We start from the raw sequence: 17,135 nt of genomic DNA, 5'->3' as shown, positions 1-17,135 counted from the left end.
ACTTGTCACTGATTATTTTAATATAATTAGAGCTGAAATTGATAGTCAATTAACAGAAAATCAAGAACTGTTTTAATAATCAATTCATTCTACAACAAGGAAAAATACTAGTTGTTTTTTTTCAGCTTCTCAAATATGAGGGTTTGATGTTTTTTCTTTGCCATTTCTGATTAACTGAATAGCTTCAGGTTTTGGAGTGATGTAAAGATTAAACAAGTAAGATTTCACTTCAGGCTCTGGAATAAAGGAAAATCTTCTATGTTTTCTGACATAAATAGGCTGAAAAAAATAATTGCTAGTTACAGCCCTGAAAATAACTGAACTATATGTTGCTTTTTTAGACTGAGTTTTTGGATTAAATGATAGTTGAGATGCAGGTTAAATGAGGCAAGTGGTGTGTGTCCAATTATCTATCTGACAAACCTGTCAATGCAAACAAAAAGCAAAAAACTTGTGTTTATGACAGAATCAAGTCTATGTTGAAGAATGAATTTCCAAGATTTAGTAAGATTAAAATAACTAATACTGGTCTTAAGGTCTTCATGCTTGATGTTGGTCATTCTAGCAAAATCTTGAGTGGCTTAGTTCCAACTTGCTGATGCTGTCCTCAACTTTTACACTTTTTGTTCAATATGTTACCAATCTGATAGCGAAACCAAGACTAAAGAGTAATATCTTGACCACTTTTTAACACGAGAGAAAATGCTGGTGAGGATGTTCTGATACTGTCCCTGAGTTTTTATTTTGTCCACAACCAGAAAGAAGAAGAAGCAATTCAGTATTTATCAAGTTTATAGTTAATACAATCATTGTCAATAGTATCATTATTATATATAGCCCATATATATATATATGTTAATTAGAGTACATACTGTACATGTCAGAAAGCACATATTGCTTAGCATCTGAACATTTGACAGATTGTCCAGATCTCTTTACTAATACAGGAAAAATTAAGTGCAGATTTATACATTGAAAATGTCTGACTTTTAACTAATGTGTGTATTTTTCATTGTCACCAATATTCAGATATCAGTAACCACTGTGATTCTGTTCTTGTGTAGATTAGTGATCGGGCCCCATTCAACTGGTTTAACCGGTGTTCTGTTGTATTTCAGGTGCTGTGGGCTGACAGGGAGACACTGCATGAGAGAGAGAGGAAGACAGCAGACATGGTCAGAGTGCACTTCACACTAAAATGCACCTAACACAAACAGATTAAAGCAGATTATCAGGGATTACTTGCAAAATTTTCATTTAGATCTGTGGCTTATCCATAATTTCATCAAAAAAAGTAATCTCTTGTTTTTCCTCCCCTTTGTCTTGTCTTCTTAGGGTCCAGCAGCGGAGTTGATCATGAGTGGCAGGGTCAGGCCTGAGTGTGTTAATCAGGAGGCAGGAAGACTTTAGTTTCGGGCACAGGACATTACTTATTCTTCCATAACCCCTCCATATAAACAGCTGGGGGACTTATGTGACCTCAGTCAGTCTAATGACTCGTATGGACTCAAGGAACATTCAACAAAATTGAATGTCACTATATGGACACCTTGGTTTTAGACTTTGTGTGCTCCGCTGAACCGTTTACTTTGTCCCCAGGTGATGAATTACGTTTAAGGATGTCCTCAATCTCCTCTTTAGTTTCCCAACTTTTAATGATAATCTGTAATATTTTTAAATGATGGTATAGTCCCACTGATGTAATACATGCACACAAAGGGTCTGCAAGTGTTGAGGTCAGGGGATGTACGTACGGCCACACCATTCACCCCAGCAGGATATCACGTTAAAGCTGTCTTCGCAGCATGCTGTCATGTCCTTGCATCCCACTCTTCTCCTAACGTGAACCATCATCTACCTAAATCCTCTCTTGTTCACTTTTTTCTTCCATCTGTCCTTTCCCACGTGTATCAACTTCAGAGCATCTTATCCTGCTCCCACTCTGTTTACCGTCCTCTCTTTTAATCACTCAGGCTGTACAGTATCTCTTTGTCAGCTTTGTTTTGTTATCTTCTGTCAGTACTGTTACGTCACATTTATCTTTGCTTTCCATTTAAACCTGGCAGCTCATCACATCTTAAAACCACCCCAAAGCATCTGTCCCTCCCTCTCGGCTCCATCTGTGACTGTATTCATACCCTCTGTCCGGTTTGTCTTATTTCCGCATCCCGTCTCCCCCTTCTGCTTCCTCTTTACATCACTTTCTCCCCCCACTCCCTCTCTCTAACCATCCCCCTTGCTTCCCCCTTCTCCTGTGTGGCCATGCTGGAGCGTATGTCCCGTCGCTCTCGCTCCCTGCTCTCCCTGACCTTGACCACTCTGGCTCTGGCCCTCTCCATCCTGGCTCTCTGCACCTCCTACTGGTGTGAGGGCACTCACAAGGTGGTGAAGCCCCTCTGCCTGTCGCCCGTCAAAATGAAGAACTGCGGTCAGAACAACAGCGAGCCTTACACCACAGGTACTGATATGTCACACTGTCCCCTCTACACATCAACAAGTGTTTTCTGCAGATTTGATTCCAATGCTTTACTGTTTCTCTTTATTCTGTTAAGTATACTGTAACTTAGATTGCTCTTATACTATTGTTATTGGGCCTTGGACACAAATCTGTACACATACATCTATTTATGCAAGCAGCTCCCCTCTGATTTTGAATTATTTGTGTCTCAACATAGTATTCACGTATGCAGGCAGGGTGCACAGGTGCAATTATTTATCAATTTATTTAACTATTTTTAGCACGTAATGCATAGCCATGCTGCAAGGATTGTTCTACTTAAGACTAACTAACAAGTATTCAAATAACAACAAATATGTTAATGACAGCATCGCAAGAAGTATTTGCATCCTTTGTTTTAGTAAAAGCAGCAATACCAAGTCATAATGCAGACACAACCTCAAACTGTTCTTAAGTGCTTGAGTAAATGTACTTAGTGTGGTGAACAGGAACAGTCAGAGTGTTAAGCTTTCAGCTCCTGTCAGGCAGGAACAAGTGGATACAGCTACAACATACAGGACCTGACTACAGTCGAACTAGATCTGTGACGAGTTTCCTGGCGACTAATCCCAAATTCTGCTGCAACACGTTCACGGGCATGTAACAGTTTGTTATCGGCAGCATGAGTTCACGGATTCATCCTACCTTGCGTCATGTGACGTTTTCTCGGCATTCGGCTTTTGTAACAGTCAGCCACAGGTTTTCAGACAGATACTCTGAGCAGGATCATTGTTTTAGCAGGTTGTCATCTGATTTTTGGTGTTCATCATGGACTTTTTCATGAAAAACAGATGGAGTTTCCTCACAGTCCAAACTTAATCTGCTGATGAAGCCCATGAAAAAGCTCTGGAAGAAGCTAACAAGTGTGACTTTTTCCTAGTTTAAGAATAATAACAATAACAATAATCACAATGCTTGTTGAGGCATCGTGGACTTAAACATTTCTATCCAGTGTTAAATTACTGAGAATTCAAACCGTCCTTTAGGCAAACTGAGGTCGCTTGCAGTACTTGATACTGGAGTACCAGATATAGTGGATACGCACCTACAAACTGTGTATACACAGTGTGTATTATGTCACATGTATGTGTTTGTTATTGTTTATTATTGCACAAGTCTTGCAAAATGCAGCTTTCTGATGTTGACTCTACCAAAATTTTGGCCTTGACTTTTGAACCTGATTACAAGTATGGAACTTGATCTTTGCACTCTGCATAACAACCAGTACCTGGGACTAATCCGGCTGGATGAACTGACAGGCTTCCCTCCCTGAAAGTGATTGTCCTCGGTTTTGATGTATTTTAATCTCTTTTTTCCCATACTGTAGTTTGAGAGAGAATTTAATTATGGCTTAGTATTAATCTGTGGGGTGTCAGGGTGTCTCCCAAAGGTTCATTCGCCCATGGAGCAGAGGTTTACGCTGTGTGCTCCCTGGTCTTTATTTTCTCAGTAGATATGCTTAATCCACTCTGAGATTAACAGCTCTTACTGCATAAAGGAATCAACTTTTATCACTACACGTACTTTGTGTATTTGCACAAAAAGAAGATCTACCTTCACCAACGCATCAGTGCTTCTAAGTCTGGTTTACAAATACACACTGGCTGCTGGTTGACAAAGCTGCATATGATTACACAGAGGCATGTTATTTTTTTTAGGGCCAGGGTGTGATTAACAGACTTGCAGATGTTTTGTGTTCACCAGTTTTGCTTCCCTCTCTCACTATGAAGTACATACTCATTTTCATTTTCAAACGGACCTCCAGAATATCCCCAGCAACACACACCTGCATGCGAAGTGTGTGTTTGACATTTAATTGTCTCCCTGACTTTTAGTGCATTAAGTTTTTGGCAAAGGAAAACACAGAGTCAGCAAAAATATTAGGATAATTGTGAAGTAGGAGTGCATTTGCAGTATGCACCTGTGTGTGTGTTTGTGTATCTGCTTGCCTACACATGCCTGTGTTTTAGATTTTTTTCTCATAATGGATCAGTTGTTAGAGCTCATATCTCAGAGGAAGAGGGACCTGTGTTTGTTTGATGTTCGTTTGATGTTTGCATGGTTGTGCACCTGTGCATGTGGGTTCTAAGGAAAACGCAAGTCTGGATAGGTTTGGAGAATATAGATTTCCCATGTGTGAGTGTGAGTATGACTGTCTTTGTCTTTATAGTTCCAAAGAGCTTTGAAGAGCCACTAACTTAACTATCCATAACAGATATAAGCAAGTGTTCTGCTCGGCGTTGCCTTCTTGTGTTGTCACACAGAGAGTCCCACTCAGAACCCCTTCAACCGCACACTGTCTCCAGCCAGAAGGGAGGAGCTGGCCAGAATCAGACAGAGGCAGCTGGCCAACGCTGTGCACTACATCTGGGAGACGGGGGAAGACAAGTTTGCTTTCAGATACTTTCACACCGGCTTCTGGGAAAGCTGTGAGAAACACAGCGATGGTGAGACCGCAAAGCACATGTCCAGTCATACATAACCTCGCTTACTTGAACCTGGTCAGAATATTGATTAATCTTTCAGGGATGTTATTTTAGGTTTTAGCCTCACACACAAATAAATACCATTTATTCAGAGTGATAAAATGCTTTCCATCGTCCTCTTCAAACCTTTGTCTTCAGGGGAGAAATGTCGCAGCTTTATAGAGTTAACTCCAGGGGAAACACAAGGTAAGTTGTGAATCGTACCGTAATATGTACATTTCTCTGTAACCCTGTAAATACTGTGATTAAATTAATTATTTTTGTTACAGTATTAATTGAGTTTTCTGAATGGATGCGTGTGTCCGTTGTATGTGTGTGTATGTGTTTGCACATGTCGCAGGTGTGCTCTGGCTGTCAGTGATTTCAGAGTTCACGTACATCGGCCTGCTGGGGATGGGCTTCTTACTGATGTGGCTGGAAGTTTTGTGCTCTCATAAAGAGATGCACTCTCTGAAAATCAATGCCTACGCAGCTATCTGTACCGTGTTATCAGGTGAGACGTAGTGTATCTCTCAATTTGTCATCATTTTATTCTTTCACAATCACCTCCTCCTCCGTATATGCACAGTAATCCTAGATCTCTCCCCTCATCCGCAGTGTTCCTGGGCATGGCTAACAGTTTTTCTCTGTCTGTTTTATTGTTGCTTTCACCTCCCATGCAGGTCTTCTCGGGATGGTAGCCCATATGATGTACACCACAGTATTTCAGATGACAGTCATTGTGGGCCCCAAAGACTGGAGGCCTCAGTCCTGGGACTACGGCTGGTCATTTGCGTAGGTGTCTGCCCATTAGTGACAGCTTGACAGCCTGTATTATTCAAACGTGTGTATAAAATGTTATTTTCATGATTGCAGTTTCTCTTCTCTCCTAACTATTCTACATATTCTCTGTTCCTAGTCTTGCGTGGGTGTCCTTCAGTTGCTGCATGGGGGCAGCCGTGGTCACGCTCAACTCCTACACAAAGACCATCATCGAGCTTCGTCGCAGACAGAGGCTACGATTGGAGGAAGCGAGAGCTGCCAGTCACGCCCCAGCCTATGATGAGGTCGTTCCAGGGGGCGGGCTCTACTCTGTCAGCGGCCTACTGCAGTGTCCAGACGGTATGATTGATGTGTCGTGGGCCCCGAACGGCAGCATGGTTGGAATGGGGAATGGGGATGTACCAACGCTGGTTTTGGTAGGAGGCTGTGGGCCAGAGGGATGTGAAGACTGTGAGAGAGAGATGGATGAGATGGAGGAGGCCATGGACCGAGTTGATTCACCTTGTTAGGGAGTCACTTATATCCATCAACTAAAAGGGTTGAAAAACTTTAAAAGAGGAAAAGAACTGTCACCATGCTGGAGACGGATCAGTGTGAGCAAACAGATGTCTTTTCTTCCGCTTTGACTTTCAGTGAACTTGGGGACGAACCAACCAGGCTGAAATCAACACATATCAAAATATAAAGACTACATTGTATGTATAGGCCACACTAACATGCAAGAGTGCATGTTTTCTGGGTATTTCTCAGTGCCTCATGGTAGGAAAGTAAATTTGTCTCCATATGTAAATGTATATAAATGTTTATATTATTTTAATGTTTATATATTAACTTGCAATATATCAGGATGACAGTCATCCCAATGATCATTTCATTGTATAAACAGGATGGATGTTTCTTTTCCCGGTGATACCCAACAGAACAGCCTGTCCTTTAAGACTAAATATACAATATATTCTCATTAATCTGAGCGGGACACTCAACATGTTTCCTTTTTCAAAGTCTTCTCCCTCTGTGACAAACTTTTGACGGTTGCAAAATTTCGATGCAATGCGTAAAATACCAGAGGCCACAACAAACGCAGTCTCTCCACAGACACACAGACAAACCCATAAGACAGACACATAGAGATAGAAAGATTACAGAGATTTTAAAAAGTCTGCTCTCTGATGTTGAACAGAAGATTATGTGTAAACCAGTAATCCCGAGTTGGATGGAAAGAAGGAGGAACAGAGTGAAGAGATGGGAGGCATGTGAAAGGATGGAGATGGAGAGGGAGGCGGGGGGTGGAGGGGCAGGGGAGGGGCAGGTTGTGGGGGGTCAGAAATGAAGTTGGAAAGAAATGCAGGCTCACGCACGAACTGCAAACACACACACACACACACACACACACACACAAGCACCACGCATCATGAGAACATCACACTTTCAGGGAAATAATGGTTTACAAATGGATTTTACTTAATGTGTTACTCTTCAATTTATACAGGAAATTATTTCTAAGGTTAAATAAATGGACCTAAATTTACCTCAAATGTCAATAGGTTATACATTTGGGATAATCTTGGATTTAGTGTCTGGGATAAATAAATAAAAAAACTGAAACTTAAAACCTAAAGCTCCATTTTTGTCAACCACCAGCGTTATATTACACAGTATGTTTCTAGGTCAAAGAGGAATTTATTGTTTTCTGGGGAAGATAAATAAATTGATTTTCAAAGCACAGATGTATGAGAAAACCTTTAATTTATTGTACAGTGAATAGAGTACAACACTTGTGAACTACAACTGTATATTAAGACATCTCAAAGTCTGTAAAAAAGCTAACAAGCTAATATCTGGTATGATACTTGTCATTAACAATCAGTTTCTCCAGAGCCAAAATGTCACTTAAAGCATTTAGAGGTTAACAATATGATATGTATCGGCTCAATATGGTCAACATAAATGTATCTTTTTGTCTGTACACATTTTGAAACACTATTTTGCCTCTACTATTCTCTATTTGATATAAATTCATGGACAAAAACAGAAGTAAATCAATGTCAAATAATGGAGAGTGACTAAAAAGTTAGTTGCAACCAAGACACTGCAGAAAAGAGTATTTACACAAAGGAGTTGGGTGGATTAAAGCAGAGGGAGGAGAAAAAGTACGAGGCTTTTAAGGGAAGAAGGAAAACAAAAGTTTTGAAAGTATGGAAAGAGCCTAATTAAAGAAAGAAGAAGAGGGGATAAGTGGGACTGACTTTACTGTTTGATCGGTTCATAGTGGATAAGACGCATTGCATTCTCATTTTCAATCACTCCTTTGATGAACTCTCCCTCAGCCAGTCGCTCTATTAGGAGAAAGGAGAGAAAAATTAGAGGTTATAGTAGGAAACAAACCAGGCATACAGCGAGGAATGTGGGGTAAACATGAGGCTCCGTAATGACTCTGTATCTCAGTCTAGAAATCTGGTCTTATCTCTGTGTGGGTGTGTGACAGTAACATGCAATGCGCTGGAATGGTACATGGCTGGTACATACATAATAAAGCTCGCATTACACAAGTGATGCTGTAACTGGGGGTGTGCCCCCAGGTGGATTTATTGCTTGTGTTATTGTTAAGCCAAACAGCTGATTGTAAAATGTAATCTTCGCCACAGGATGTGGGAACAGCTGCAGAAGGAAAGGTAGTAAGAGCTTACACTGATTTTATCTCTTTATTATAAGTACGTAGCGGTGAGGACACAAAGGCCTATCATGCACCGTACACGTGTTGCATGTGTGGTATTTCCCTCACCGTTGTCTTTCTTTTCAAAGTAAGCCCACAGCTTGTTGGCTCTCTTCTCGGGTGTGTTCTCATCCTCTGGTAGCTTGCTCTGCTCCTCCTTGGGGATCAGCTTAAATATGGCCTGAGAGGGGGTTGGGTATAAAATGGGTATCATGATAATGCTGCATCTTTTCTCTCACACAAATATGTACGGAACATCAACACAGCACAAAAAATACAATGTGTGGAAGCCAAGAAACATGTGGACATATGAGTTTTTATCAAGCCTCTGATGTAAAACAACTTGATATTTACAGAATGGCTACAAGCCTGTATTTTCTCCTTATGTTTCTGTTGTTACTCACTGTGAACTCTTTGCAATTTGGCTGAACACAACCGAATCGAGGTGCCTACAATTCAGACCACTAGTTATGTCAATGCAATCAGCCCACGGCAGAAACATTCAGGCCTGTGTGTCATTATTCAGAGATACTTAATCTGCAATGGGCCACTTAGAATCCAGCAGATTGTTAAATGACTAAATGACTGTGCACTTTAGGTTCAGGACTTTAAGTGTGTGTCCCACTTAGAGAGGAAGAACTCATCTCCCACATTTAAGACACCTAGATTAACATGGATTAGTGCCAAGACTCAGGCCACAGGCCAAACACCAAGATGTCATCTCTTTTCTCTCTGGACTCTCCCTCCATCTTGCCCCTCAGATCTTGTGGTCTGTACAGAAACAAACTGTGAGCTTGTCGATAACCAGGTTGTGAGGTTGTAGTTTGTTATGAAAATAAAACCAAGCAGCGTGAAATAGCTGCTTACTCTCTATGAATGAAGTAAACTTGACCCTATCTACACCGTTGTCTGGCCAGCCTGTGTAGTATACTATACTGAACTCATTTAGCCTCTAATTTCCTGCATCTAGAACAGACCTGATCTTTCATGATTGTTCTGCAGTGTAATTGTTACTGTGCATATACAGGGGGGGTTCAGCTAGTCACTGACGGGAAAGTGATCTCAGACTTTTGGACCCCACTGCAGCTGATCTGTCTTTAACTACCTCTAGGGTGTTTTGCAGATTAGGAACAATCTAATTTTGTTGTCGGTTTTTAAACTTCTAGCAGGGCTTTAAAATGCAGCCATTTTGCTCAGTGGTTGTAAACATGATGCATATGGACTCGGGCCAGTTGGCCAGGAATTAAATCCCATTACAATGCCAGCTGGATTCTTGGCTGATCTGTCTAAACCTCTTACAATTCTATATCATTTGTCTTGAAAACAGAAGATAAAAAACTTCACATCCTCCATCACACTCAGTTTTGATTATTTGAAAACAATAAATTACAATCATTCTATATTATGGCATACAATCAAAAGTGACAGCCTTGTGAATAAAAGCAGTTTGGATTAGACTCACGGATGGTGAGACTTTCTGCTGGCGGTGCAGTTCTAGAGTAGCCTTGCTTAAGAGTAGGACTGCCTATATTGTCTGAGAGCTAAACCTGTTATCACAGAGATTATCAGGAGTTTGAGGCTCAAATAAGATGGCTAATTGGGCTGGCAATTAGGACGGGGACCTACATGGCCACTTTCCAGCAAACAGCAACACATCTTGGATGGAGCAAAACCTGGCAATGCACTGCAGTCCAATAATAACACAGCTACCAACCTCAATGTTAATGCCACAGAATTAAACCAACACTTCACTGACATAGAACATTCAGGAAAATTGAACCTTGTAATCTTTAAAACATAGAGTTTTATGTTAGATTGCATTATGTAATTTTTTCCTGTAATATTTTCCCTCCACAATTTAGAATAAACCCCTTTCCTGAGGAGCAAGAGCAAGAGAATGGCTTGGACTTCTGATATTATCCACTCGCATAGATAATTATTATGGTGAAACAAAATAAATGTTCTGTATCAAGCACTCTCAAGTCAGTCCACAACTATCTCAGATAGCTTTTGGGAGAATATTAAAAATTCAAAATGAGATACATGTTTAGAAATTGATCTGTCAGAACTGCTGCTTGTTACACTAGAACCATCTGATCTGAGTCACTCAGCCACTGATCATCACTCATGCCTCAAACACCCCCTCGTGCAGCGCTCTCACCTGGCAGATCTCTGTCACCTCTGTCTTGTTGATGTATCCGTTCTTGTCTACATCAAACAGCGAGAAGGCCCACTCCAGTTTCCGGGTCGTCTTGCCGGTGGAGGTCATGTGCAGAGCAATGATGTACTCCTTGAAATCCAAAGTGCCGTCGTCGTTGGTGTCAAAGGAGCGAAACACATGCCGTGCGTAACTCTTGGCGTCGCTCTCAGGGAAGAAGCGGGTGTAGATCTCCTCAAACTCCTCTGGAGTAATGCGTCCCGTCGGGCACTGCTTCTGAAAGTTTTCGTACCACTGGCAGATCTCATTTTCAGTGAATTTGGTGCTGAGCTTGAGGTCCTCCAGGATCTCTTTTGATATTGCGCTACTGGTAGTATTTCCCATGGTAGTTGCTCACAGTGTCTTAGTAATGTGTCAGTTCTGTCAAACTCCCTGGCAAGTATTTGCCACTTTTTCACTTTCTTCACAGGCTTTCCTCTCCTGTTCCACCTGACTCTCTCCTTAGTCCAAAATATATTCTTCACAACTGGCAAAAAAAGCAATATGATTTAGAAATGTGACACAATCTGCTCATGACAACTTGAGATTAGTTGCACTACTCAGTAAATAACACTGTCAGGATGGTCGAAACTGTACAGAAATCTTACCTGTGTGCTGAGTGGGCAGGCAATGGCAGGTGAATAGAGTGTCTGTCTTGACAGTAAGACAGTGAGAGATAAGGAGGGCAGGGGGAAACTCACTCCTACTGTGGACGACTGGGTTAATTCTGTTAATGCGGGATTTAAAGTGGCTGAGCTTTGACTGAACAGAACCCCCACATCCTAATTTTCTCTATGGGTCTGGAGGTCTAGAAATATCTATTGTATATGACCACACTGGGTTCATTCTTCTGTTCATTTATTTATACAGACTGAGTCATTGGTATGTAGTGTTGTGGTGTTTTATCCAAGAATTTAATAATCTTATTTAATAACGAAATACTAATCATTTACCAGAGGGTCAAGGCGTTTCACTGTATCTTCATAATTTGTGAAATTGAGATGTATTTGAGTGCCATAAATCCTAAAAACATCAACATTAGTCTGTTAAACTGGTTAACAGATTAGCAGACATGTTCAGGCAAATGCTGTGAACATGGTCTCAGGTGGGTTTTTAAGGTGGGTTTGCTATTTCAGTAGTGGCCTTTCAATGGGTTTAGTTGACCACTGACATCTAATTCCAGACTACCATCTGTGCAGGCTGTTTAACTCCCTCTCCTTCCCACCTTTACCACCGATCCCACCTACGCCCTCACATCATCATCACCTTCTTTGTGCATGACCTTCTTCCTGTCCTACATGAGCTACGATGTTGCCCTCCTCTGACTGACTTCTCCATCACTAGCCTGGGTTTGTTTTACTGAGCTGAATGTTCAGCAGTGTTGCCCCTCTTTCCTTTCTCTTGTTGTCTGTAGAGTGGCTTGCTTCTCTTACTCTTACCCTTTTCTCTCCACAAAAAACATTGTACGTATGCACTAAAGGCATCCTATTTTACACACCGATGTAATTCGCCTTCATTTTTCATTGGCAAGTACCTTTTCTACCGTGTTCCCTGTATCTCTTTATATTGTTGTCAGCGGCCATCACCTTACAGCTGGGGTCAGAGTAATCAGCACATCTAACTCACTTCATGATACTTTGTTTGATGCGTTAACATCATCAGTCTCTTTTCTTTGTGTCTGCTTTGATTAGACTGAAAGAATAATCTTGATTGTCACTATACTAACTGTTGCTTCTGACTAACTTAGTTTGGGCATGAGGGTCTATGGCAGAGTTAATGTGATACTATTCATATTCATGTCTCTCTTTTTTCCAACAGGTTTTTCTTTGCTCCATAAATATGCTCACTGAGTCCATATATTGGATTACTCATGCCCCGCCCCCTCCCACCCATTTCAACACTTAGCCAATTATCATCATCTTCATCCTGTGAGTGCCATGGCCAATAGAATTACCCCCTGCTCTCCACAAAACAATCCCTGACGTGACCTATACCCTAGGCTGGACTAATTACAAGAGCTGGAGCAAGCAAGGATTTGTGGTCTCTTATGAAATGTTTTTCTACTTGTGGAGAGGGTGACGATTCATGTAATGTGGATGTCTGGCATCTAAGCATATTAATGACACTCTAAGAGTGTCAGAGATTTAATAAAACAATAAATGATATTAATATCTCTATAGTAGCTATTGCATTACTTTGCAACACTAAATAGGATTTACTGTATATTTCATATATATTTCTTTTGCAGCCAGTAATGTATACTACACATAAAAAACTGAATTGTAACAGGAGAAAGTTTTTCAATAGTAGGAGTCAACACATCTAAAAATATCTGCAATTCAGCCAGTGACTCAACACTGGCAACAACCCAGTTGGCTGGGTGGCATTATAGCCTATTAAGTGACAGTATCAGGCTTCACCTGTGTTACAGCACTGACTTGTGAAACGTCAGCACTGACATATATACTGCAAATCTGCCTCACTCGGTGTCAACACACCAGGTTTGGCCCATTCATTCATGTACTTCTTGATGTGTCATCATTAATGGTTGTTTTCTGAGTGAATGTGACAGTAGGGGATTTTTTTTTTTTTTTTGAATAGACAGTTCAAGAAGCATATTTCCCAAATTATGTCTGAAAGTTTTATAGAGCACTGATGCAATAATATGCTCCCCTCTATTAATGACATGAGAAATGTGAACACTTAACAGGAAAATCCCTTTCACAGCCAAAACAATGCGTTGGTGGAGCAACACTGGAATCTTAAGACTGAAAGAGAGAGGAAAAGAGGAAGGGAGTTGTTCCTGATAAATATCTGGTAATGGGTCGTAATGAAGCTTAATGACAGACGAGAACTTCCTTCTGAACACAAGGAAAGAGAGGAACAAACAAATGACAACAATCTTGACAATTGTGTCTACCATGTTGCAAGGCCTCAAGTTGTGACGTATTTGATAAAGGTAACAGCACATGGGCCCCCAGCCCCCATTTCTACACCCACTGTCCAGAGAGAAAGTCAGCAGCACCTTTAGGTTTCACTCAGAGAAAAAAAAAATCACATTTATGAATTTATAGGACCATCAGGTGATTACTGACATCTAAGCTCCTGTTTCAACACTGAGGTGAGTAATGCTTTGCTTTTTAAATAAAACGCATTTTTGTTTTCTTTAGGTTTTTTTGTTGTTGTTGCATTGTCTTGATTTTAGAGGTATTTGTCAATCCATCCAAATTTCTAGTGTGAGCCGTGTAAATCCTAGTCTTTCATATTCTATTCTATTCACCTGATGGAAAATAAAGATATGCTGCTTAAAATACTGACTATGTTTGAAAATCTTTGGATCTTGATTTCAATTTAAGGTTTTGTGGGTTGGAGCAACTTTGATCACATGAGTTTATGATGACGGACTTGTTAAGGACCCATGAGGTCGGAAACATTAAGGATTATGTTTGCTAAATAACACATCATAGACGCCGTGCAGGTTCCAATCTTTGCTGGTTCCAATGACGAGAAGAATGAAAAAAAACTTTCACCTGTCATACTATCTAAAAATTAAAAAAAAAAAAATTGTCTATTTTTCCACTTAAATTAAATTGTTAAAACATCATTATTAGTCTGTATTTCCTTAATCAACACTTTGTATCGTGTCTTGTTGTAGGTGTAACAAAGAGGAAGAATCACATTTGGCCATTTCACAAGGGAAATAATATCAACCAAGATGGAAACGCTTGATCCTTCAGCTCTCTCAGACGTCACTTCTACTGTCACCTGCAAGCCAAAATCTGAGATAGTGACCTTACCAGGAGGGCTCACCTCGGTGGCGGGCATCACAGTGGTGACCGGGGGTGCTGAACTGTCCTGTGGATCCTGCATGATGGCCTTTTGCTTTTGGAAAACTCTCATCGGCTTCAGCTGTGTAGCCGTGGGCCTGTGGGACCAACTGAACCAGTCCAAAGAAGGAACTTCTCACTTACTGGGACTGGGACTTGTGATCCTGGCGATTAGTTTTGTGATGGGGGGCAGTGTAGTGGTGTATGATCTCCTGACAAAGAAGAAGAGAGAGATGACACGAGAGTGGAGGGAGGATGGAAAAGAAGTGCTTGTGGAGAGTGAGAGGGTTATCAAAAAAGTCACTGTATAAAAAAGACGTCACTGACAGAATATAAAATAAGATGACTCTTCTGTACATAACACACAGTCTTACTGGGCAGGAAAAAACATTCCTGTTGTGCTCACTCCATGTCAGTACCACTCTACCTCCTGTTCTCTGCTTTATCATTCGATCGAAATTACGAAGAAATGCAGCATCTGTGTTCTAGGGAAACACAACAACAATAACACATTCCCTCAATTTTATGCTCTACTTCTGCTCCACTTCATTTAAAGATGATTGTTGATGCAGACAGATCATGTAAAGTATGCAATAAACAGATTATATGTGAAATGTGTATGTTTGCGTGTGTGTGAACGTGAGAAAGAGACAGGAAGTGTAAGAGAAAGGGAGCTAGAGAAAGACAAAAAGATTAATACCTGGAAAAAGGACGAGATTATAAAAGGTTGCGTTATAACAGAATACAGAAATCTGCTGTGAGGTTCGTTCACTCAAAGAGCATACAAAAAAACGTTTATTCCTTTCTCATTTATTCCTTGTATCAAACTAAACATGCTTTTCGTTTTATTTGCAGAGGTTTTGAGATAGGTGTTAGTTACTGCAACCCCAAAAATAATGGAGGGGAATTAATTTTTATATTCACAGAAAAATGAAATTTGGAAAAACTCACCAGCATTCTTTACAGAAACTGTCTGTCTGGTTAATGAGGATAATACACATACTTTACTATCAAGAGATTTTATTGGAACAAGAGAATAAATAGTCAGAATAAACACTGTTGACATAGAGATATTACTTTTTTTTTGGGTAACCAAAATGTTTAGTTCTTGAGTTTCACAAATGTCATTTGTTTTGTTTCTCAAAATCTCTCCTCTGCTCTTTTCATTGAAGGCAGAAGACAGGTATTGGTCTTCAAAGTTTTTATTGTATGAAACCACAGTGCAAAGTTTGGCCAAAGGTACACCAAAAATCAATCAGTTCAGTGAAACAGGATTCATAAAACATCATAAAACGGACATCAATAGCAGACATTTTGACCTATTAATAACATTTACAATGGCTCCTGTTTTATTGAAGTGCCCCACTCCCAAGTCATGACAGTGTGACAGTGAAATCCTAATCGATATTCAGCCAACATTCATTTTATTAGTATTTACACCTGTTCCTATGTGTCCATTCACATTGTTTGATTGTCAGTTTGCCTGATTGTAGATCAGAGAAAATGGTGGATGCAACAATGTCAGTTATATTATAACTGCCATAGAACTGTGCCAGTAGCGGTTGCTATAGCAACAAAATGTTCAAGTGAAACCAACTGTTGGCACACTGATGGCAGAAATCCTGAACCCATAACTGACACCACTGACTCGAGTCTGACTGATTTACATTTTAAGTTACAGGCTATAACTTGAAATGTAAAACGGTCTCTTGCTCTAAAGGCCGGGCAGGATTGTTTCTTAAATAGCTACTGAGTGCAGGCCAACAGAAACCAACAACATCAACAGAAATCAAAAGGGAGAAACAGGAGAGTACCTCCATCTGCTGGAAGAAAAACAAACTGTACTTCCTCACTGTGATGTAAAGTAAATGTTATTGATTCCTTCTATGCCTCACTGTGTGAAATTGTAACTTCATCTTGTTTGCTGTTTTGAAATTGATTATCCCACGAAAAGTCTTTTACCTTTTGGTTACACTTGAAACCTCAATAACTTTATCTGCTAGCATGGTTCATAAGTGGTGGAACTGAGTAGCTTACTTTCACTCAAGCGCTGTACTTGATTACAAACTTAAAGTACTTTTACAGTACTTTACTTCAGTATTTTCTTTTCATGCCACTTTATACTACTACTCCACTACATTTCAGAGGGAAATAGTGTACTTTTTACTCAACTACATTTCTTTGAAAGCTTTGGAAGAAGAGTTATAAACTAAGTTAAATTGCCCAACAGTAGGCCTGTAACAAAAGCCGGTCAATGTTTAAAGCCGGTCAATGTTTAAGTCGACTGGCAGGCAAATAATCAACCAAGCCATTTTTCATAAACAGATGCCAAATTGTTTCAGCTTCTCAAATGTAAGATTTTCTCTCTCACTCTCTCTTTTCATTTTTTTTTTTTAAATAAATAATTTCAGTTTGTTTTTAATAACTTTTTTATTGGTTTGGACTATTGGTTGCACAAAAAAAAATTCATTGTGAAGAAGTCACTTGTGCAATGGGCATTGTCTCTATTGTCTTTATATAATAGTGTAATAGTTACACAGACCATTTTGGGTATACAATATTTCCAGTACATTTTCTTGATAAGACTTACGTACTCTTACTTCAGTAACCTTATCAATGGAGGACTTCTACTTGTAATGGAGTATTTTTTAAG

General features: G+C 40.1%; 3 protein-coding genes across 3 annotated transcripts; 2 read left to right on the top strand and 1 right to left on the bottom strand.

The window, feature by feature from the left end:
* Positions 1–1,012: 1,012 nt before the first annotated feature.
* Positions 1,013–7,018, top strand: LOC111669856 (germ cell-specific gene 1-like protein). Its single transcript, XM_023426327.2, has 7 exons — positions 1,013–1,175; positions 1,336–2,458; positions 4,762–4,944; positions 5,122–5,169; positions 5,324–5,476; positions 5,646–5,757; positions 5,882–7,018. The coding sequence occupies exons 2-7, from the start codon at positions 2,263–2,265 to the stop codon at positions 6,252–6,254; spliced, it is 1,065 nt and encodes a 354-aa protein (XP_023282095.1). The 5' UTR covers positions 1,013–1,175; positions 1,336–2,262; the 3' UTR covers positions 6,255–7,018.
* A 456-nt stretch (positions 7,019–7,474) lies between these two features.
* Positions 7,475–11,371, bottom strand: rcvrn2 (recoverin 2). The gene is made up of 4 exons (XM_023426286.2): positions 11,264–11,371; positions 10,620–11,142; positions 8,528–8,639; positions 7,475–8,081 (listed from the first exon to the last, which is right to left on the bottom strand). The coding sequence occupies exons 2-4, from the start codon at positions 10,998–11,000 to the stop codon at positions 7,993–7,995; spliced, it is 582 nt and encodes a 193-aa protein (XP_023282054.1). The 5' UTR covers positions 11,001–11,142; positions 11,264–11,371; the 3' UTR covers positions 7,475–7,992.
* A 2,945-nt stretch (positions 11,372–14,316) lies between these two features.
* Positions 14,317–15,096, top strand: LOC147817942 (transmembrane protein 100). The gene has a single exon (XM_087179352.1). It carries the CDS (start codon positions 14,371–14,373, stop codon positions 14,791–14,793), a length of 423 nt encoding a protein of 140 aa, XP_087035478.1. The 5' UTR covers positions 14,317–14,370; the 3' UTR covers positions 14,794–15,096.
* The last annotated feature ends 2,039 nt before the right edge of the window (positions 15,097–17,135 follow it).

This window comes from Seriola lalandi, unplaced genomic scaffold (assembly GCF_002814215.2).
Source record: "Seriola lalandi dorsalis isolate HSWRI2012SDOR001 ecotype SW California unplaced genomic scaffold, Sedor1 jcf7180002054825, whole genome shotgun sequence".
NCBI classification, from domain to species: domain Eukaryota; kingdom Metazoa; phylum Chordata; class Actinopteri; order Carangiformes; family Carangidae; genus Seriola; species Seriola lalandi.
This window is presented reverse-complemented; position numbering and strand designations above follow the sequence as displayed.

What these genes read in the sequence shown, in the direction of transcription:
- rcvrn2 (XM_023426286.2), bottom strand. Translation starts at nt 11,000, where the DNA reads ATGGGAAATACTACCAGTAGCGCAATATCAAAAGAGATCCTGGAGGAC. An exon ending in AGGTGACAGAGATCTGCCAG is followed by an intron (nt 8,640 to 10,619) that starts GTGAGAGCGCTG and finishes ACCCCCTCTCAG; the next exon opens with GCCATATTTAAGCTGATCCC. An exon ending in CTTTGAAAAGAAAGACAACG is followed by an intron (nt 8,082 to 8,527) that starts GTGAGGGAAATA and finishes TTCTCCTAATAG; the next exon opens with AGCGACTGGCTGAGGGAGAG.
- LOC111669856 (XM_023426327.2), top strand. Translation starts at nt 2,263, where the DNA reads ATGCTGGAGCGTATGTCCCGTCGCTCTCGCTCCCTGCTCTCCCTGACC. An exon ending in CTGTGAGAAACACAGCGATG is followed by an intron (nt 4,945 to 5,121) that starts GTGAGACCGCAA and finishes CTTTGTCTTCAG; the next exon opens with GGGAGAAATGTCGCAGCTTT. An exon ending in AACTCCAGGGGAAACACAAG is followed by an intron (nt 5,170 to 5,323) that starts GTAAGTTGTGAA and finishes CACATGTCGCAG; the next exon opens with GTGTGCTCTGGCTGTCAGTG.
- LOC147817942 (XM_087179352.1), top strand. Translation starts at nt 14,371, where the DNA reads ATGGAAACGCTTGATCCTTCAGCTCTCTCAGACGTCACTTCTACTGTC.